The 22,308-nt window shown below is 41.2% G+C and overlaps 1 protein-coding gene across 5 annotated transcripts in view; it reads left to right on the top strand.

The window, feature by feature from the left end:
- The first annotated feature begins 1,315 nt into the window (after nt 1-1,315).
- The window catches only part of PEX5L (peroxisomal biogenesis factor 5 like), a 119,596-nt gene continuing 98,603 nt past the window's right edge, over nt 1,316-22,308 (top strand). For all 5 annotated transcript variants that reach the window (XM_087739586.1, XM_087739590.1, XM_087739587.1 and 2 more), the window contains exon 1: nt 1,316-1,672. In XM_087739586.1, coding sequence (XP_087595712.1) covers nt 1,652-1,672 — 21 coding nt within the window. In that variant the 5' untranslated portion in view covers nt 1,316-1,651. The remainder of the gene's footprint in view (nt 1,673-22,308) is intronic.

Raw genomic sequence — 22,308 nt, forward strand, 5'->3', positions numbered from 1 at the left:
TACAAACTCATGTTCTGCAAAACCCCGTTTTTTTAGCTGAACAGGAACACTTCAAAAAGGCGTATTTAATCAGCTGAGCTGAGAGCTGCGATGATACAAACGTGCTGGTTTCAGGAATAAGAAATCTGTTCTGCATTGCTGTAGTACTGGAACACGCCTCAGGTTGGATTGCTCTGGTCAACCAAAAGCATCATAAAGTTTTGTGCAGTTTAATGGTAAGACTTGAGAGCTCAGAGCCGAGAAATTATACAGCCAAGCAAACTCCAGGCGCTGGATGTTTTCTGTGCTACTGAATATAGACACACGGGGTGGGACAGAAATTTGCAATGAAATCGAAGCAGCTGCTCTTTTTAGCAGATCAGAAGTTTAAGGTTTGAGGTGGGGGAGAGCAGGGAAAAGCTGGATCCAAGATGATGCAGGTGTCGCTTGCAGGATTTAGCAGGCCCATTGTGCCAGTTTACAAGGTCAGAATTTTGCACGTATGGCCTATTACCAAATTTTTTTCTATATGACAGTATCTTTGGTAGGTGCTGAAAAACATTACCAAGCAATACTACCAAGCCAGAACAAGAGCCTCCTGGTATTTTCCGTGAATCACGACAGATCACGTCTCCTCTTCAGAGCAGACAGCAGGGCCCGGCCCGAGCGTGTGACTGAAATTCAGTGCCGTTAGGACGGCAGCCTGTACGCCCCCCCTCGCCGCTGCTGAAGTTCGTCGGTGCCGCAGGCCGGCCGGCAAGCAGCCCCTGCCAGCGGCCGCCGCGGCCCGGAGCCAGCCCTCCCCGGGATGCGCTCGGGCCGCTTTCCCTGCGCGCCCCCTCGGCTTCCAGGCCGGGAGGCAAAACTCGCCGCCATCCCGCAGGCTCCCTGTGCCAGATCCGGGTTTTCCCGTGTTCTGGCTCCGGGACGCCCCGATTTTTTTGTTGTTATGCTCGCTATTTTTTTTTTTTTTTTTTTTTTAATTGCCGCAGTGGAAGGCGCCAGCCCCCGGCGGGGCGGCGGCTCCCCCGGGACCCCGGCAGGGCCCCGCCCGGCGGCCGCGGCGCTCCGCGGGGCTCCGCGCGTTCCCCGGATGCCGCGCTGCTCCCTCTGCGGAGGGCGGGCGGCGGGAGGGGAGGGGAGGGGAGAAGGAAGGAGGGCGGAGGGAAGGGGGAGGCCGGGGCTGCCTCCGGGAGGCGGGGGAGGGCCGCCGGGGCCAGGGCCGCCGGGCGGGCAGCCGGGGCGGCGGGCAGCGGGACGAGGCGCGGCGGGCGAGGCCCGGCGGGGGGCGGCCCCGCTCCGCCCCGCGGCGCTCCCCGCCCGGCGGCCCCGCCGCCGCCGCCGCCCGGGCCCGGCCCGCCTCCCCCCAGCACCCCGCGCCGAACAGCTCCCGCGCCGCTCGCGGCACCGCAGTACAGAGGGAGAGCGCGGGAGGCAGAGGCAGGAGGGAGGCGGCAGCCCGGAGCGCCGGGGTGCTGGAAGCAGCAACGGAGCCTGCAGGAGAGACCGAATCTTTTGCAAAACACAGCTCTTTCAGGGTTAGGCTTTTTTTTTTTTTTTTCTTTCTTTTTCCTCCTTTCTTTCTTTTAGCCGAGCGCACAGGAGAAGTGCCCCCACCCCAGCGTGCACCCAGCCCGTCGGCCCGAGGGGCGGCTGAACCAGCCGAAGCAGAATGTACCAGGGACACATGCAGGTAAGAGGCTGGAAGCAGGCTGGAAGGAGGAGCCCTGGGAACGGGCTCGCTGAAACGCGGTGCTGGGAAGTTTCTGTGGGTTGAGCAGAGGGGAGATGGCACCTGGGCACCGTGCAACAAGTGAACTGGTGCAATAGGATCGTGGCACTCCAACTCTGGGCTGAAGGGAACGGCGTGCCCGCGGCTAGCTCTGCTCGAGGGGGAGGAGGGAGAAGGGGTTCTATCAACTTTATCGCTAGGGGAAGTTTTGTGTGTATTTATTCATTTATGATGCTGCTTGTTCAAACAGACTGAAGGAGCATTCTAGGGCAAAGAGTGTTATGGCATGCTTTAAGTGACACATGTCTCCTGCCATCCGCTTGATGCATCTCTCCCTGTATGTCAAGTGAAGGGCAAACAATAAGGGAAAAGACAGAGCACTTGCTTTGCAAAATCTGCAAAGATTTCATGCCACAGTAACGCCATCGATTCGCACAGTGCGTTGTGTTTAAAGGTGAGGGATGTCTATTCTTCCCTCCCAACACGGGATGAGGATTGATTTTGCTGAGCCCCGGAATGACTTTGTAGAATGAATTCAAACACATGCCTAAGTGACTTCCACATTTTAGGCAGAAATCTTGTCTCATGATCCTATTGATCCACATTGCCATAGCAGAGAATGCCTCTCCCCGATAAAAACATACTAGCGCCTTGGACGTGATGACTGTAACCTTGACTCCCGCTCTCCTTCACATGGCTCTTCCTTGGAAAGCCAAGTCTGTTTTGAAGGAGGAGGAAGTGCCAAAGTGGACTAAATGTTTATACTGATCTCCCAAATTCATTTCTTTGCTTTTGGACCCAGTCTGGCTTTGTGTTCATTGCCAGGAATGACCAAATGCCTTTATCACGCACGGTGGCACCAGCCTTGCCTGTAGTGTTTTAGTACTAAGGCTGTTTACAGAGAAACTGCAGCCTTGGGAAGCGTAAGCTGACCGCTTCGGTTTGGTGCGATTCTGCGCAGCACTTAAAAACCTGCTGAGTGGTTACCAGGGACATGAAACTTAGCCAATGTCACACACGGGGTTGTGTACAATGTATGTGAGTTAAGTGAGGACTCTTGATTCAGCACTCTCTGCTCTCCAGAGCTGAATGATAGCAGTTACTCTTTCGTGTTTGCATTATCCGGTCTCAACAATGATCAATAATGTGTCATAATATCGCTTGTGATAGGAGAGCAAACAGGTTTTAACAAGATAGGTAATCAATGGAAGGAGTATACGTATTACTATTTGTTTCTGAGAATAAGGTTAAAGTATGCATTGTTTTACGGTAACGCAAAAACAATCCTATAACTAATGATACTGAATCGGACGTTGGCAAATAGATATTTATACCCTTAAGAAAGCAGAAGTTCTTTGCTATGAGTAATATATTGCAAGGTTTCAACAAACGTACGCCACTTTTTAAAAGGAAATGTAATGGAACATTGAGGTGTCTGGCAGCATTGTAAATTTTCTGAGTCATTAAAAGGTTGAAATCAAATTTGCAATAGAATAATCAGGTCAAAACATCCAAATATGTTGTGACTGATGTCCTTTAAATCTTTTTCTTTCAAAATATTTTTTGTTTTCTAGCCCAAATGTACTCAGATTCTACCCAAATTCTCTTAAAAAGTTTGCTGCATTAAAAATGCTATCCCTGTTGAGTACACTTGTCATTGTTAAAAACAAAAACCCACCCGAGTTCATCAACCAAACTTTTTGATATATTTCTGTCCTAAGAGGAAGCATTAGTGTTCTTCAGATAACACCTAAAAAAGCCTAAAGCATTAGGAGAGATTTTCATGTTTACTCTATCCTTAATTAGAGCCTTTAGGTGAGTCAAAGACAATCAAGAGCTACTTTCTTTGCAATGAAATGATCCACTGTAATATTTATTAAACCGTGTTGGAACACAAAACTACCAAACTTCCCATGCAAGTACAGTATCAAACACACGCTAACAAAAATGCAGGCATATTCTAAGCATTACGGGTCCTTTCTTACTCTCTTCAAGGCTGCCGGTAAGACTTGTACTAACTTAGGGAAAACTATTTGCAATTACCTGCCAATCTAAAATAAGGTGAACCATAAAACCACCCAAACTCGGGTGGATTAAGTCAGGCACCTAAGTCAGTACCTGGACTCCTAAACAAAACCAACTTGTTTTTAAAGAGCATTCACAGAGCTTCTCCTCCTTTACGTGAAACTGGAGCATTTAGCTGGACCCTGCCTGGGTACTTAAGCATCTACCTTTATACATCCAAATGCAAAACGCTGTGCCAGTATATAACATCTGATCCTACACTCTTTAAGGCAAAAGCTCTTCTGAAGTTACTGCGATCAAATGTAGGATCTGATTTAGAATGCCAGTTGTCATTTCCCTTTTTCCTAGTGTTTTGTTTCCAGATGTAGAAGTAAAATCTGCAGAAATAATTCCTTAGTCCAATGACTTTAAAAGATGTTTAGAAAGTCAGTGTTTTACTAATAACCTGCTATAACTCAGCTAATTCTTGGGAGACTTCTGAAAGGTGAGAGCATTAACAACTGTAACAACGTAACAAGCCTAACTACAGAGATGGAGAATTTACCTATCTTGAATAGGCACCGAGCGTTATCAGCTTCAGCGGGGAATTTCTGACTAAGCTCAGTAAATTCTGCAAGCGTAGATGAAATACACTTTGTATTTAAGCACTGCTGAAGTCCAGCAAGCACCTAAAGTACTTTACTACCTCAGGCCATAATATATGTACCTCTTCTTCATTTTTAGATTACAGATTGTTTTTTATTTTTTTCTGAATCCCAGAAAATCACTTAGTTTCTTCCAAAGACCTAGGTTTAGATTTCCCTCCTACTGTTTTATAAATGAATCCTCACAACACAGAATACTAGAGAGGTCCTAAGCTAAAATTCCAAAGATAGTTAAAAAAAAAATATCTAAAAAGAAGGTATGTTACTGGTTCAACCACTGTCTTTACATTTCCAAGTACCTTTCTCCAGGGCTAGCTTTTGTGTTACTTGTGTACCGCACTCTTTCACATAAAACACTAGGAGAAAGGCGAAGGGGCCTTCCGCAGAGCCAGCACCACAAACAGAAGCAGCGTGCAGAGAAGTACAGTGCCACGGGAGCTCTTTCCAAGCTATTTCACTATCGTAATAAGCATACGCATTTAATTTAGCTGTATTTACCAGCCTGTGCAGTTTACACAGTAACTGTCCAAAACATAACAGGGCCTGGCGTAGGTTCTCAGGCACATAGCTACCTCCCCAAGCCTGAGCCTCTAAGGTGGGGCTTTTGCACGAGAAGGAGAGCTTCAGCTGAGATGTGCACCCTGTTTGCCTACCAACATACTGCTTCAGTTATGCAAGAAATCCTGTTTAATTCAGTAAACTTAGGCTCCGACAGGATAAAACTTGATGGTTACAGGGGTACACCCTGGGATTGCAGATATGGCAAAAGAACCGAGTCTAAATGCTAAGCTGTGCAGGTGAAAGAGAGAGTATTTCTCTCTTAGGACCACGTGTGCAACCCAGTGTGTGCTGTTTGCCATCTTCTTCGAGGAAACAGTAGCAGGCCAGATGGAAGCAGAACATAAGCTGAGTTCATCCCACAGTCACTGTTCTAAAATGTCTATCCTTTCAACAACCAACAATAAGATGTTTTAAAGTTTTTACAGAATATTATATACCTGGTACCGGCCCCTCCCATTGACTTTTACGAGAGTTCTATAAATGGATGGAGGGTAAATTACAATCATAGAATGGGATTTTCAGCAGCATTTGGCTTCCTAGGAAATTCAAAATAAATGCTTTCAAAACTGTTTGCCTTGATGCTGTATATAGTCAGCTTTCTCCAGCACAAATGCTTGAACAGAAGTGCTTTGCCAAATGTTGGCATGGGATTTTATGTATGGCAGTGTTATGTTTGGAGATGGCTTAATTTAGACAAAGCAGAAATCTTGACCACACATGGCTATCGGAGTTCCTCTGGCATTTTTTCGCAAGAACAGGCTTGTTAGTCACGATGCCTTGGCCAAGTTCCAGATCAGATAGTTAGTCTCCTAAACTTTTAATTGCATAGGCAATCAACTTCATGCCCTTAATTGTTGTGTTGCGTTCTGTATTATTAAAGGTATTTAACATTTTACCGTTGGCATTTCATATTTACATGAAATGATCCATATTAATCCTTCACATTTCAGAAAGATTTCAGTCATCAAACACATGCTATATGATCGTAGGGGGTCTACAGAAAAATAACTATGTACACATGAAAATTCTTGCAAGATGAAACCTCAAGGGCTTCACATGTTTTACTGGGTCTGAAAAGCATTGCTAAATATTTTAGAAGTTATAAAAAACATTTTTGCACTGATTTCCCCACACTTCAGACACAGCTAACTCCCTGGGAGAAGCAAAGCAGAACTGCCTGAAGATTAGCTGCAGATGCAAGTCCCATCTTTGCTTATTTGGTAACCTATTAAAAATACTGTAATAGTGTTGGTTACAGCACCACCTAAAATAAATAAAACCCAAGCTATTAATCAATTATGAATTTTTAAAAAAAGTAATCCCTCAGCTATGCATTTTGTATCTGAATAAACAGCCCACAAAGAATAGGCACAACATAAAATGGAACACGGGGCTAAACTGAATCTTTGTTCAGCTGTTAAGATCAACATAAACTTAACTTCAAGCTACAAAATTCTAAAAATCTGGGCACGTAGCTGGAATGCTAATGATCCCTAGTGATGTCGATGAATCATAACTCCTAGCCTAGCTGAAATTTCATTATGATAAACTGATAATTTTTCATTATTACAAGCCTTTTCTAAAAGTACTCACCATACTAGAGCAGTGTTTATGGTGGTATGTTTTCCATTTCGTCCTGATATTTTCCAGTTACCCACTAACAGCTTTTCAAGTTTTGAACAGCAGATTATGAACTGCTTATAAATCAAACAAGCTGAAAATAATGAGCTTGCTTTCACTGAAAGAAGTTCATTCAAAGAAAGTAGGTGATATACTGCTTTTGGCTAAGACGCATACTGAAACTGTAGAAATTGTGAGTATTTGTAATGCCGGTATAGAGAAGCGTTCCTTGAAGCTGTTAGGCAGTTTTACAAGAACTTAGCAGAAAATCTTGCAAAGGCTCAGAAACTCTTGGCACACAGCGTATTTTTGCTGGATGCAAATTAAGAGGAACTCTTACTAACTAACTAAGGATCCATCCCTCTATTCTGGAATTAAGTTCATTCAAAACATAGAAAAACAAGAGTGCCTAGCACTGTCGTTTACTTATATAAACACGTTAGTCTAAATCCAGTATATAGCTTTCACAAGAGAGGCACACTCAAGAAATCATGCTGTATTTTTTAAAAATCTCCCACTATTGTCACAATTTATGACGGCATGATGCAGTTGCTAGTCTTTAAACTGCACATCTAGAAAGCTGGATTTTACCTCTAGCTTCATCACATAGCTTCAGCAAGTCCAGTCACCCTTCCACACATCCATTTTGCCCCACCTACATTGTCTACTCCGATTACCGAGCATGTATGCTAAGCTTGAATAGCAGTTACTTGATTTTTAAATCATGTTTTCAAATATCCTAAAATGCACCTGCACAACTACTAAATCCACGGACTGATGATCAATAGCAAAACATTCAGCTGCATGAAGACTATTTTGATTGAGTCTATTTTGATTACTTAGCTTATATTTATTTGAAAGTTTAGGCTTACGCACGTTTAAAAACTAATTAGTGTAATGGGACCCACTGTTAATATATTAGAGAGAGAAAAAGGCAGGCCATCAGTCTCAGGATGGAAGAATGTAGATGAGACTGCTACGCAAAGGAGGCGGCCAAAACATTGGAAAAATGTCCACAAACTAGATTAGGATGAAATATCCAAGGAGGACAAGGTGCATGAAAGGATGGGAAAGCTAAGATAACCACATACAGAAATTTAGAGTTCCCTTTAGGAAATGCAGTCTCATAAACATTCATTTGTAGAAAATCATTCCTAATTTATAATAGTCATGTTTCTAAGATGATTCTCCAGAAACTTAAAAAAAGGGGGGTTGATGTCTAAACCAAGTCTGTTTAAAACCATCCATCTAGTTTAATTTGCTACCCTTTTTGCAATAGTTAGAAATGAAAATGGTAAAAACATTGGAATATTACTTAAAATGAATCCGGCCAGCCTGCTTTTCTTACACACCCAGCGCAGGAAGTATCTACTAGTTGTTTGTACCACAGAATGTAAAAGTTTGCACAGGCTATTTCAGAAATAGCTGATACTGCAAAACTGAGAGAAGTCATTTTCTTCCAAATCAGGTGCCATGACATGTAAACTAGGAGATGACTTTCTGTAGTTATGCATTTTCATCATTGTCCAATAACATTACTAACAAAATGCCTAAGGATCGTAAAGACCACATTCAGCAAATTCTTCTACCAGATTACAATTATGGTGAACAGTGTGATATTTCATTGCTTTCTTCTCAGGCTTTTGAAATTCTGAGTCATTGGTACATGAGTTTCACTTCCAATGGTTTATTTGCATATAAATAAATTAAGTAAAAGTCTAAAATACCAAGTAATTGAAACTTATTATACTGAATGGAAAAAAACATGTTTCATCAGATTACATATCCCCATAAATAGAAAACACAAACCAAAGTTTGCACAATTAGTCACACCTCAGTATTACTGCAGTTCCTCCCAAACATTTTTCATTAAACTTCTATCGGGTTGGCATAATAGTTGTAAGCCCCAAGTTTCCTTCCTCCACTTCTCCATGGCCTATCAAGACACTCAGACAGATTTGCCAGTGTTCCTTCTCTCACTCTGTCCTAGTTGTTAGTTTTCTCCTCTTTATCCAGGTTCAAAGGCTTTCTCGAAACGTTTTGCCTCCTGTCATGTTTGCACTGCAGGTTCATTCATGCTGCCTGCAGTAGGGCAGCCAGGCTCGCCCATGTCATGACCGCATGCTACGTGCAACGGGGTCTGGGTCACCTCTCAGCAGCGCTTGGTGGTCACAAGGCAAAAATGTTCCACAGTGAAGTTCGCTGCCACGAGTAGAAAGAAGCAAACTGATGGCTGAGGACTTTTCTGCCAGCAGAGCTCACTGCTCACAAATTAAATCTAGATTAGGAGATAGCAGGGGACCACCAAGAAAAGGAAAGTAGCAGGCTTTAAAAAAGCAACCTGACTTTTTACCTACAGCTACCACAACATGTTTGTGGGGAAGATCAATGCCCATGCACTCTCTTTTCTCACACGCTTATCTATTTTGGCAATCCCTAGGGAAAAATAATCACACTACAGTCTTTGTGACTTTCTCTGTAACATATGGGACCACTACTGCCTCATGTTCACTTGTCCTAGAGCAGTCTACTATCTTCTGGTAGCTTGCAGCTGCTAATTTCATATCAATCCCTTAAAACGCCTCTTTGTCCTAATATGGATGTTGAATATAATACAAGTTACATGAACACAAACATCTTTGGACAGCACTTTTCAATTAACGTACAAAATAACAGCTATGCATTTAGAATCTGTCAGTATAACAACAAAAGCATATGTGATAAGGACAGTACTGTGCAATGCATTCAGACAAACAATCTTTCTTGATTACATTAAGACTTTGTTTTCTGTTCAGATACATAAAAGAAACTCAAATACTTTTATCCACTGACATTTAGAAATGACAACTTCAGAATGATTTCGACATGCATTTATTTTAGGACCAGTCAATTTTTTTCTTTGTATTTTTTCCTTAGATCAATCATTTGGCTTTACGGGCTAGCTTTCAAAACCTGAAGAAACAAACTTTAAAATTTGCCTTACCAACACTAGAGCCAGCTGTATCTATCACTTTACATGAGTGAATGTAAGTAGAAATTATACTGATGCAAATAAGGGAATAATTGGCTTCCAAGCCTTTTTCATGTTAATCCCTGTCTTCCTAATGTCTCCAGTTGGGTTCCAAAGTTACAGTGTCAAGTAGAGACTACAGCATGTCCTGAATAGGAGCAGAAAAGCTGTTACAAATTGCATTTTCTAATTCAACATTTTCTAACAGGTACTTATATCAAGAAAAAGGTTCAGGAACTGTTACTCACTGTTCCTTAAAAGTCAATTGAGAAAGAATACTTGCCTGTTTAAGCCTACCCTGGAATAGAGAGATCTGTTTCTCAATAAGGAACACTGAATATTAGAGTTTAAGTTCACAGAATCTACTGAGGCCAAGTTTGCTAATATTAATGTAGGAATAAGCAAAGTCTATAATAAATAGAAGCTTTTTGAGTATTATGTAAAACTGAGATAAAACATCACATTTTGATGCAATGGTAATCTGTCAGAGCTTTTTAAAATCCAAGGGAGTATTCCCTAATAGGAAGACCTGAAAAAAGTCAGTACACAGAAGAACAGATTAATATTATTTATGTAAAGTAGGAGGATGGCCTTAGTCTTCACTAAGGCTTTGGACACTATTGCCATAGAAATAATGATAGTAATGTCATAAAAGTCATTAATGACATAATAACAAGTGTAGTTCAACACATGTCTCAAAGTGACAAAATACTTCTGCTATCATTCACTGAAATTTAACAAAGATGATAATTTTCCAGTTACAGGCTTCAGATATAGACGAGATCTTTCATCTTTTGCTATTTGGCATCCTAATGCTCCTTCTAAGAACCAGGACAATTTTAAGAAGGCTTTGAAAAAGAAATACAAGGAAGAATGACCAGCAGTAGTCAGTAAAAAAAAAACAATCAAAAACCCCAAACAAAAACCCCAAAGCCAACAACAACAAACAAAAACCCACAACATGAAGAACTTCTCAAAATAAGAATGGCAACAGAAGGTTAGATGAAAACTGTATTATCTCTAGTTTGTTACATAAAAAAGGAAGAAAATGAGGATGCACAACAGAAAAAATAAGGCAGAAGAACAGAAACTAGGAAGGAAGGGAGTGCTGTTCTGAACAGCAGAAAACATTGTACTTAATCCAGGTAACGTACACAATGAGGCAAGGTATATAAAACTGGAAGGGATGCATAGGCTTGCCTGAACCTGTGCGACAACACAAAGGAATCTGAATTATTAGAAAACAGGTGGACGCTACATGGAACCAACGAAGGAACACTTATCCCTGGAGCACTCACAATAGATTATGTACTGTTCAGGAAAGGCAGAAGACCAAAGGTGTCCGTCACATCGGGAACCCAGATCCCAAGAAAGTGGGGGAAAATTTTGTAAGAAGCTTCAGAACTAATATTTTCAATTGTTAAAATGGTAAGACTAAGCCAAGAACACACAAGGAATAAAGTGCTCCTCAAAGGCAGAAGGAAAAAGTACAAGTTGCCTAAAGTAAAGCTTATTTAGATCTTGAAAGTATATTAAAACAACCATTGAAAGTTTTCAGTTACATGATTAAGAAGGCAGAGGGAAGGAAAACATACTCAAGGTGGCATTCATATTATGGATAACCTAATTTATGGTGCAAACCCAAAATAATTACGAGGGTATGAATCCTGCAATTATTACAAATACATGAAGCAAAAGCTCATGCAGAGGTACACTATATAATCTCTATCCCAAACTGCTGACGGAACTGGTACATGGAATTGAAGGCTTGGTAGCAAATATTTAAGTCTAGTTATGAATCCGGACATGGTGTCATATGACAGGACAATAGAAAACACATCAAGATTGAAGATAAGGTGAGAAAAATGGTAAAACAACTAACAGCCTGGATACCCACATGGCTATCCATAATCTGCAAGGTTTTAGGGAACAGACTAAGGAAAATGAAACAAATAAACATACACAGGAAAAAGGAAAAAGTGCTATTTGAATTTATCAAGAGAAGATAACGTCAGGCTAACTCGATAGCATTTTCTGGTATCATAACTAGGTTTTTAGGAAAGGGAGATGTAACTGACTTGATCTATATGGTCTTTGATAAGCATTTGTTACAGTGCCACAAAAGAAATTATTAGTGAAGCTGGAGACAGTAAGGAATAGTAGAAAATCACTAGCAAATTTTCAATTGAGAATCTTGTACAGATCTGGTCAAGAAGAGAGGCAGGGAAACAGCTCCAAAGAAGGATGATCAAGGAGAAGAGAAAGTCTATCTTATGAGGAGAGACCAAAAGATTTTGGCTTATTTCATCAAGCAAAATGACATCTCAGCAGGAGCATAATCACAGCATGTAAATGCATCAGGGAGATAAACAGCAGATATGGAAAAACCTAAATTAGCTAAGGACAAAACTGGCACAGGAACAAATGGATATTAACCAACGGTGAATAAATTTAGGTTGGAAACTAGAAGAAGGTTTCTGATCATTATAGCAATCAAGATTTCCAATAGCCTTCCAACTGGAATACTGGAGGCAAAAAACCTAATTACTTTAAAGATGAAACACAATCAATTTATGAAGGACTCTGTATGACATGCTGCCTGTGAGAGCAGAAGACTGAACCTCAATAACCCAGCAACACCCTCCTTGTCTTCTGAAATTTCTCCGACTTCAGCAGAAACAAACCCTGACTCTTGTTCAGCAAGACCAAAATCCTCATCATCAAGAAGTCAAAAGTCTTCCTGTTCTGCCTGGGGAGGGCTTGACTGTCTTCACAGCTTCAGTAACCTCCTGCTAATAGAGCCATACAGGAACCGACAAATTAGTCTCCCTTCTCCTCACCCAAAACATTGGTTTGACTACTGGTAGAGCTGAGCTCTACAGTTTGAATACTCTTCTCTGCCAGCTTCCTTACTGAGGCTCCCACTCAGCTGAACTGATACTTTTGCTACATATAAAACCTTAATAATCAGAGAAAAGTATTTCCCTCGTACAGCTAAACTCAATGGGTCACGCTAGAAACACAGAAGGTTTTCCCCATCTTGTATTCATGTTCCCACAAGCAGGCACTGAGGGTTTGAAATCACCAGCTGTCTTAACAGTGTGTAATAGTAAGCTTAAATTTATTTTAATAACAGCCAAAGTGTGTGTGCATGAGGATCTGAACTAGAGCCCATCAGAACCAATAGGGACATTTCCCCACACCTCGGCAGGGCTTTTTCTCCATACTACCGCCACTTTTCTCTCCTGAGCTCCAAAAATAAATGTGATGGTCATTACTTAGAGCACCTGCTCTTAAATAAGAGAACTCAGTCCTCTGTTTTGCAGTCATAAGTAGGAAAAACTACTGAACTCACTTTGGACTGTTCTCTTTCAAGGGATCATAAAACCACGTCTTATAGTCAGTCCAATGTCCCTTCTAGTAGACTGACTCAGAAAATTATTTCTGGCTTAATTCAGGCTCATAAAACTACTTGAGGATCTGATTGCTGGGGTTCCTGTCCCATTTCAGATCATGATGGCTGCGATTTGCATCCCTCAATGTATGAGGCAGAGAGATGTCCATGAACACTACGTCAGAACTTGATAACATCATTACAGCCTTGCAGCTCTTGGTTGCTAGCAGCTGCCGCACTGCATTTTGCTGACCATCACTCTGCTACTCGTATTTTAGAGTTTCAGGAGTCATGTAAGCAAAGAGTTTCCAAATAGGTGAGATCACTGGATAATGGCTAGTCAAAGATACGCAAAAGTATACTACTAAACTTACTGAACAAGGAAAGAGGGTGATCATTTGATAAGTGATTTTTCCTGACAGTACACAAAAAATGAACACTTATTTCCAAAGTGTTTTATAGTTGTCAGAGTAACAAAATTTCACTGCCCTTTTCTCAAGTAGTCACTAACGAATATCAGAAATAAAGTTTCAAGTAAAATTCCAAGTAATTAACTCAGACTCATTAATCATCACAGAACTGTACATTCAGGTTGTTGCATATATATTTAGTGTATTTTCTAAGCACCAAAGTAATTTTATGTGAATTTACAAGCAAGAATATTTATTATTCCCTCTTGCACACAAACCTGCTCAAGTTCCATCCTGTATAAGTGTCATCTGCAGAATTAGGGAGCAGAAGGATTATGCTACTGAAATGGCCAACCAGACAAGACAGACACAGACTAGAAAGACTATATACATCAAGACAAAAGTTTGTCAAATGGCTAAAATATATGTACATAGTGTGCCCACTGAACAATTGCAATTGGCTGAAGAATTGCCAATAGAAAATATGGGAATAACAAGTTTTTTACTGACTTGCACAGCTCTTCACAAGGAAATAGAGTGCTTGGCTTACACTAATCCACAATAAACAATCAATGCTTTTTTTCAACTATGATGAGTTGAATGCCTCCATGGTGCTTTCATAGAATCACTAAGGTTGGAAAAGCCCTTTGAGATCATTGAGTCCAACCGTTAACCCAGCACTGCCAAGGCCACCACTAAACCATGCCCTTAAGCACCACATCCACACGGCTTTGAAATCCCCCCAGGGATGAGGACTCAGCCCCTGCCCTGGGCAGCCTGGGCCAGGGCCTGACAGCCCTTTCCATGAAGAAGTTTTTCCTAATATCCAACCCAAACCTGCCCTGGTGCAGCTTGAGGCCGTTCCCTCTCGTCCCATCGCTTGCTCCTGGGGAGCAGAGACCGACCCCCCTGGCTCCAGCCTCCTTTCAGGCCGTTGCAGAGAGCGATGAGGGCTCCCCTCAGCCTCCTCTTCTCCAGGCTGAGCCCCCCCAGCCGCTCCTCCCCAGCCTTGTGCTCCAGACCCTGCCCCAGCCTCGCTGCCCTGCTCTGGATATGTATATTTTGATATATCACTGCCAACAGGCATTCTTTGATTTCTAGTCTTGCTATATCATCATCTCTAAACATTAAAATCATACCTAGCATTTCAGCAGACAAGAAAGTAGTTGCTTCAACTGCATAATCTTTTGGGCAGGGGTCAGCAGGGAGTGCAAAAGGAACACATTTACACTCATCTAACAAGTGGAAACTTAGCACTGTTAGTTTTTTCACTATAACATTTATATAACAGATTCTGTGTTATGTTTTATTTTGAAACCACTCAGATGATAGCTGGACTATCATTCCCACCTCAACTGACAGTTAAATACGTACCTATCAAAGACCTGCTAATACTTCACAGAATACTCTAAATTTACTGGTCAGAGGCAGTTACGCATCTATATTTTTTTCACAGGTTCTTTTGATGCTTTATAACTGACAGTTCTTGAAAAGCAATAGAATCACCGCTTAAGAGTTCATCTACACTTGTCATTTGTTCTCAAATAATTAAATTGTTTTCATAAAGGACAAAATAAATATATTACAGACATTAAATAAATTCTGCTCTGACTTACATTTACAGGTTCTCACTAAACAGGAGAAACAGTTATTTAGTATATCTGGTTACTATTTTTTCCCCTCCAGTTTTAGTTTTGGGCAGCCCATCAGAATTTGTGTTTATGGGAAGTAATTTCTAAAATTTCTGAAATATGAGAGGCATAATTTCAAAGCAGGAAATTCGTCACATATTTCTGTCTTCTGTCACCTTCTTATTAATACTCATTACTGGCAGAGGATCATGGCACTATGTACTCACGTACTGCAAGATTCATTTAAAAAGATCATAGAATCACAGAATGGTTTGGGTTGGAAGGGACCTTAAAGATCATCTGGTTCCAACCCCCCTGCCATGGGCAGGGACACCTTCCACCAGACCAGGTTGCTCAAAGCCCCATCCAGCCTGGCCTTGAACACTGCCAGGGAGGGGGCATCCACAGCTTCTCCGGGCAACCTGTGCCAGTCCCTCACCACCCTCACGGTGAAGAATTTCTTCCTTGTATCTAATCTAAATCTCCTCTCTTTCAGTTTAAAGCCATTACCCTTTGTCCTATCACTACACGCCCTTGCAAAAAGTCCCTCTCCAGCTTGCTTGTAGGCTCCCTTCAGGTACTGAAAGGATGCTATAAGGTCTCTCCAGAGCCTTCGCTTCTCCAGGCTGAACAACCCCAGCTCTCTCAGCCTGTCCTTACAGGAGAGGTGCTTGGTGTCGTCAGCAAACTTGCTGAGGGTGCATTCAGTGCCCCTGTCCACGTCGCTGACAAAGATGTTAAATAGCGCCAGTCCCAATACTGACCCCTGAGGAACACCACTCATAACTGGTCTCCACTTGGACATCAAGCCGTTGACCGCAACTCTTTGAGTGCGACCATCCGGCCAATTCCTTATCCACCGGGCAGTCCATCCGTCAAATCCATGTCTCTCCAATTTAGAGACAAGGATGTCATGCGAGACAGTGTCAAATACTCTTTGTTCATCTACTCCCCATCCAGAGAAATCCTGATATCCTGGTTCCAGTAAAATCACTGACAAAGATGCCATTAATTTCAGTGCAATCAGGATTTTGTTTAGAATATTTCACAGCAGCAAACATTGTTCCTTGCCTCAAAGTAATCTTAAAAGGGATATCTTCATTCTGTGAACACAGAGAAATATCTAGTACAGAAATAGGCTAAATTCTACTTTGGGGATTTGTACCTGTTCACACTCCATTTGTATGTGGCACATTATCTACTTTCTGCAGAAATAGTTGAAGGATTAAAATACCTATTGTACAATTTGAAGGGTTTTAAATATGATCCACTTTGTCTATAAGAAAGGCAGGTTCCATTATTTTTAGATCATTTCTTCCAGTAGGTTAGATGAGAAAAGCACTCCATCAACTAAGCAATTTTTGTGAAACTGTTGTTTACTGATTGGATTTGAAAAAGACAACACTTGGCTCAGATCTGGGACAAAAGAGAAGTTTGAAGACCTAGTATAATCAGCTGTGTGTGGGAACAAAGGGCCTTCCTTACCTGGCAGTTCAGTATGTGGGAAAGGTACAGGGGGGACAGTTACAGCAACTGAAGTCTGTTTACCCAGCAAAGATGAAATTCTCCCAAGTGTGCACATGCCAGATCTTAAGTCCTTCACTGGAACTGCACAAGATCTTATCTCCTGCTTACAAATCTTTTACACTGGGACCAATCCCAAACGGACTGTATTTTTACTTAAATGCAAGTTCTGTCCAATAACTTTCTGGATCCACGTGCATAATGAAGTAACCTCCCATGGTTATGGCAGTGCTACAGAGGGATCTGAGGTTAAGCTCCTGCTTTGCCATTGCCACAGATTTTCTATATGAACTTGGACAAGGCACTTACGGTCTATGTGCCTCTGTTCTCCATCAGTGAGACAGGAATAAAAGCACTGCCATCCTCACAGGGTGTTATCCAGACATACTAAAACATATAGAAGTACACATTCATGCAGTTATGGAGACCACTTCTGTTTCTAATTCCTAAGCTGATTTTTTATTCTGATAAAAATGAAAAGTCATCTTAAAAATAACCTTTAGATTGTAATCCAAGCTTTTTGCCAGATTTCACACAGAAATTATAGCGTAACAGCATGCTACAGGATTCAGTGCCCTTCACATAACTGAATTGGTAGGAGAGTTGAAAGATCTATACAGATAATGGAATGCCAAATACAAGAGGGCTCTCTCCAAAACAGGGAAACCTGGCCAAGTAAATTTAACTCTTTCTTCTGGGATATTGCCAATAAGACACGGATAGAACAACGATTCATGTAAGAGAAGAGAAGCAGATGAGCCCTACAATAACAGAGAAGCATAAATGGATAAGGAAAACTAAAAATAACAAAGGAACTACGAAGCAAAGCCCAGTCAGGAGCGTCCTGCCCAGTAACGGCACACAGCAGTGGGCACGCGAGTCCCACCGTGGAAGCGAGGGCAGGACAGCACGGTCGAACCCTCAGCCACAGGGGGTGAGGAGGAGGAAAATCTCATTCTGAACCAGGCTCAGTACCTGAGCCAGGGGTCAGAGTTTTAAGAGCAGAGCTGGTTGAACATATGTTGTAGCAGGCAGCTCGGGAACCCCCTGTGATTTTATCTGTTAGTTCTATGAAACTAGAACAAATTTTTTGCACCACAGTGCCCCCCAGTCTAATCCCAGCTACGTCTGGCTAACCAATTGCAATGCAATTCATTCAATGCATTACTTTATAACTGTTGCATACTCAAAATCTGTAATAAAGGGTAATAAAAGAAATACGATAAATGGAGTAACACTGCAAGCCCAGTCTGGATTTCCACAAGTCAGTTCGCCGCACTGGGGCACACTAGCAAACAACATGGTCTTCAGGAACAAACCAACATTGCTTACTTTGGTTAGAAAGTCTTGTTTACCTGTCACTTACAGTGAAAGATTATTCTGGTTTCTCCATTTTTTACATATAACGCAGAAAAATAACAACGTAGTGCAACAGATAAACCTAGTATTTTTCTAAAACAAGGCGATTTGGTTTCAGGGTGGCTTTCTAAGGCTAACACTACATAATATAATTGTAAGACAAGGAACAGACCAGTGTTGAGCAATGGGATGCAAAAATCCAACTACTGTACATTTCAAAGTGGCTTTTTAAGATACAAAGTTTTGAAAAGGTATGAAGTGAAAGAGTTTATCCAAAGCAGTAGAACCAGTTTGAATAATTCTGAGAAAAGGGCCAGAAAATGGGTGTGCTGTTAGAAACAACAGAGCACACCACTTGGAGCAAGAAAGGGTTCCTAACACAGTCATCAGCAGGCATATCAACATGAAATTTTGAAGAACATCATGAGATAACATCTCAAAGACTGTCTAATATTTGATGAAAGAGTTAAAGGCCTCAGAAAGAGGCATTTTCTAGACAATTAAGATGTTTTAGTCTCCATAACTAAATTCAGATGAAACGCTTTAGCGAACACCAGAATTTAACACCTTTATATTACCTGGAGCACATCCTTGGCCATGTGATTCTTCATTTGTTACAGCGTCAAAAAGCAGCCGTGAGAGCGGGCCAGCCAGTGAAGATAGCTATGAGACACACAGCCCCAGCCATCAGAGCACTTCTACAGGGAAGGAATATGTCAAACGTGTCCTAAGTATCACCGTGGTCACCGGCTGCTTTAACAGCCTTTCTCCACAGAAAGAGACTGCAGCTTCAGAACTGGTATAAATCTCAGTCTGCCCCACAGCTAGAGGAGGATATATACCTTCACTCCCACCCTCATTTCTTAAGCTATGCTAGGAAAGAGAGTTTTAACAAAACCTGCTGTTAAGGGCCATAGCTTTTGCTTTAAGTAGTTCTCTGTTTTGAATGCACTTCTTTGTCATTAGACTACATGAGCTGTAGGTTTACCACTTGTAGAATCCCAGATCAGCTCTCCAGGGCAGATCACCAACCTCTCAAAAAAGTTAATAAGGAAAGATAAGATACTTGGATCTCAATTCCCTAGGGATTCTTGTTTAGGAGGAGCAAGGAGTCCCAAGTCATATTCCCTCTATATGCTGCACTGCCTTTAGAGCTATTACTACTAATGATCACACCAAAAACTATCTGTAGTGGATCTTAGAGATGGAAAATAGGATAAAATCACATAGATCTTGAGTTGAATGGAACAGATGAGTGCAAGTTGCTGAGCTATGCCCCCCCCCCCCCCCGACATCTGCAGAGACCCTTTTAGTTCAAGGGATGATACAGATGTAATTAGAAGAGAACCTGATGCCAGGTATTAGAAATAACAGCTAAATAACAATATCATGGATTAATACTGAGAAGCTATTTAGCAATAAAATAAAAAAAAAAAAAATCTTTTTCACCAAATGCTGAAATCATCCAGAAACCAATCATTTTAAGAGAAAGCTACATTGGTTTTTTAGAAAATAAGAAACAACAGAGGGCACTGCTGCTGGCTAGGTATTTGTTAATTTTTCATGTGAATTTATTGCATATGCAAGTGATTGAATTAGTAGCACTGACAGGAACCCAGGCACAGTAAAAGCTTCCTGATACTGACACAGCACTGCTCAAGCTGCACAGTCCTGACCATTAGCAATACCGCTACCGAAGCCCGGAGCCTTTCTCTCCAGCAGAGTCTGCAGAGCACACTGGAACTGGACTGAGCGAGGTATTGTTTCTGCAATGTGAATTCGTCCATAACAAAGACTAGGATGAGACAACTACACTTTAGATTAATGACCTCATTTGGACTCTGATGCCAGGCTCCAGGGAAGAAAGTCCAGTGCAAGCTAATATCATGCTACCAAAATACTGCAAGGTAAGTTTTGGGGACAAAAATGTTAAGAGGATTTTGTGGTAGAGAGACCGAATGCAAAAAGGAGTCAGAAACAGTCAGCTTGCAGAACAGACTCTAAGGTACAGAAATCAGAATGATTTCCGACCTTTGAGAAAAGAGGGGTCATTTCCAGACACTCAGAGGCTGAGCAGTGAAATCTGGATCTTCTATCACAGAGCGATAGATTGCTTCAGAACAGCCGGGCTTTGAGAGCAAACTAGGGGAATGTAAATTGCATATCTACTAATTTAAGCATGCAAGTCTATTGCCAAATATTACCATCTAAAAGGAATATAGGTATCATGGCTGCTCTGAAGTCCTTAGGGAGGCTCATAACCTTTTGGGAACCTTTTCCTCCTTCCCTGCAACATATTAACCTTCTGACCACATTGGTGCTTGGACCTATGTAAAGAAATTGTACTCACAGACAGTAATAGTTGGGGAGCGGTAAAAACAAAACTGTGCAAAACATCAGGGATGCAGGATGTTGGGTGAAATCTGTATGAAAACCTCATCCAAGAACAGATACAGATCTAAAAAAAAAGTATTTCAGATACATTCTATGAATGTGCAGATGAGCAGCCACAGGGAAACATTTCATTGCTGTCTTATAAACTATATTCCCATAGTGTGAGACTGTGACAACTTATAAGAACATAATATGAGCTTTTTCTAAGAGTAACACTGCTGGATTTAATGGCGCTGCTAATGGAGTAAGATTTTTCTTGGAGTGAGGGTGCCATAAAGCAGCCCTCAGTCACCGCTTCCTGTTTACTCCTTGTGGTTTATTCTCTAGAGCAAACACGTATTTCTCTCGCTTGAAACTTCTGCTTGTTACAAAAAAATCATTCCTTGATATTTTCCTTTTCACACCATTCGTCCTCATGGAAGGCACTTCTTTTTAAGTGAATCGTTTTATAAGAGTGAAAGTATTACTGTTCTCTGATCGCAGAGTGGTAGAGCATCACTTACTGCATTCTTTTTTGGTAGGTCTAGACAGTCTCTTCTAAAATTTTATTTAGATATCACTTATAATTCATTTGAACAATTTTAGTCACTTAGCAAAGTTATTTCAATATTTTCCTTTTTATTGAAAGTTATTGCACTGCTGCAAGCAAGGTATTTTGTTTGATGAGTTTCCACATGGGTTGAACCCAAAGGAGAGTACAAAACACAAAAGGCCCCCAAATTGAATTCTAATCCAATTTAACACTAGCTATAAGTGAAATAAGGAAATATTAGTTACTCGAGAACCCCAGTCTCACGGTAACATGAAAAACAAAGCTGATCATCCAGAAATTCCAACTAGTTTAATTTTTCACCTATATACAAATGTTCCGTGAGCAACTACAGACACAACCAGGCAGAAGCTCCTGTGGAATGATGACATTGTACCAATGACAAGATTCATGAGCTAGGATCGAGATATGCATTACAGATAAACATACACCGAGGTGCATAACTACTAGTAAAACTAGCAAACGTTTTTGACACTTGGACCACACTTGAAATTACCAAAAAGGCGTTCTAATACATTGACAGATTTTGAGGCTAGAAGGATCCATTTACTGTCATCTCCCATGAACTGTAACATAATACAGGCTGATGAACTTCACCTCCTATTTAATCTTCAAGATCGTAGTTTGAATGAGAACAGCATATGCTCTGGCAAAGCGTCTAGTTTAAGTTTAAAGATTTAAAGCAATGGGAAATCTACTATCACTTGCTCACGATATTCCAAGTAGTGATTCTCCAGATTGTTCAAAGTATTCCTAGTGAATATTAGCAACATATTATAACATTTCTTTCGTACATATACAGAATACATTAGAAACTACCTTACAAGAATATAATAAAGCAGATACTACTATTAGAATTCTCAGGTAGGCTGAACCACAATGAGAAGGTTTGAAATTATATTTCTAGGCAGGGAGAATGCACCTAACTCAAGACTTGTGTAAATAAGGACATGAAAGAGTCAGTTAAAAGTCTCTATCTTCTTGTTCCCAAAACAGCATTTCAGTTCACTTACAGTGGACCAAAGTGGCAGTTGGAGGAGTTAGAGGAATAACCCTCAAGGCAGCCTCTTGCTATATACAGCACAGAATGATCTTACAGTGTAGAAGTTCCCTATTGCCTTTGGAGGAACCAGGATTTCACCTCTAGTCTTGTGGGAGGGAATTGTGATCAACTTTTGAAAAATGGCTGGGTCAAGAAACAGACAGGCTGCTTTGTAGAGCGACCTTAACATCTATTTGCACATGTATGTCAGGAGTGCGTATTCCTGTATATTACAGTAAGCAAAAGGTAGTCTACCTACTCTGAGGTAGTTTAATCATACATCTATCTTAGAATTTTCTCAGAAAGTTCCTGGCAATGCAAGTTTTTACAGTCCCATTAACAGAATAGGGAGTGACAGTCTCTAAGCCTGAAAACAATTCCCACTAACAATAATCTGGACGAGGCCACAGATAAAGAACTCCTCTCTTCCTTA

Source organism: Nipponia nippon, unplaced genomic scaffold (genome assembly GCF_047370975.1).
Source record: "Nipponia nippon isolate SJK-2023a ecotype South Korea unplaced genomic scaffold, ASM4737097v1 scaffold_7, whole genome shotgun sequence".
Classification (NCBI taxonomy): domain Eukaryota; kingdom Metazoa; phylum Chordata; class Aves; order Pelecaniformes; family Threskiornithidae; genus Nipponia; species Nipponia nippon.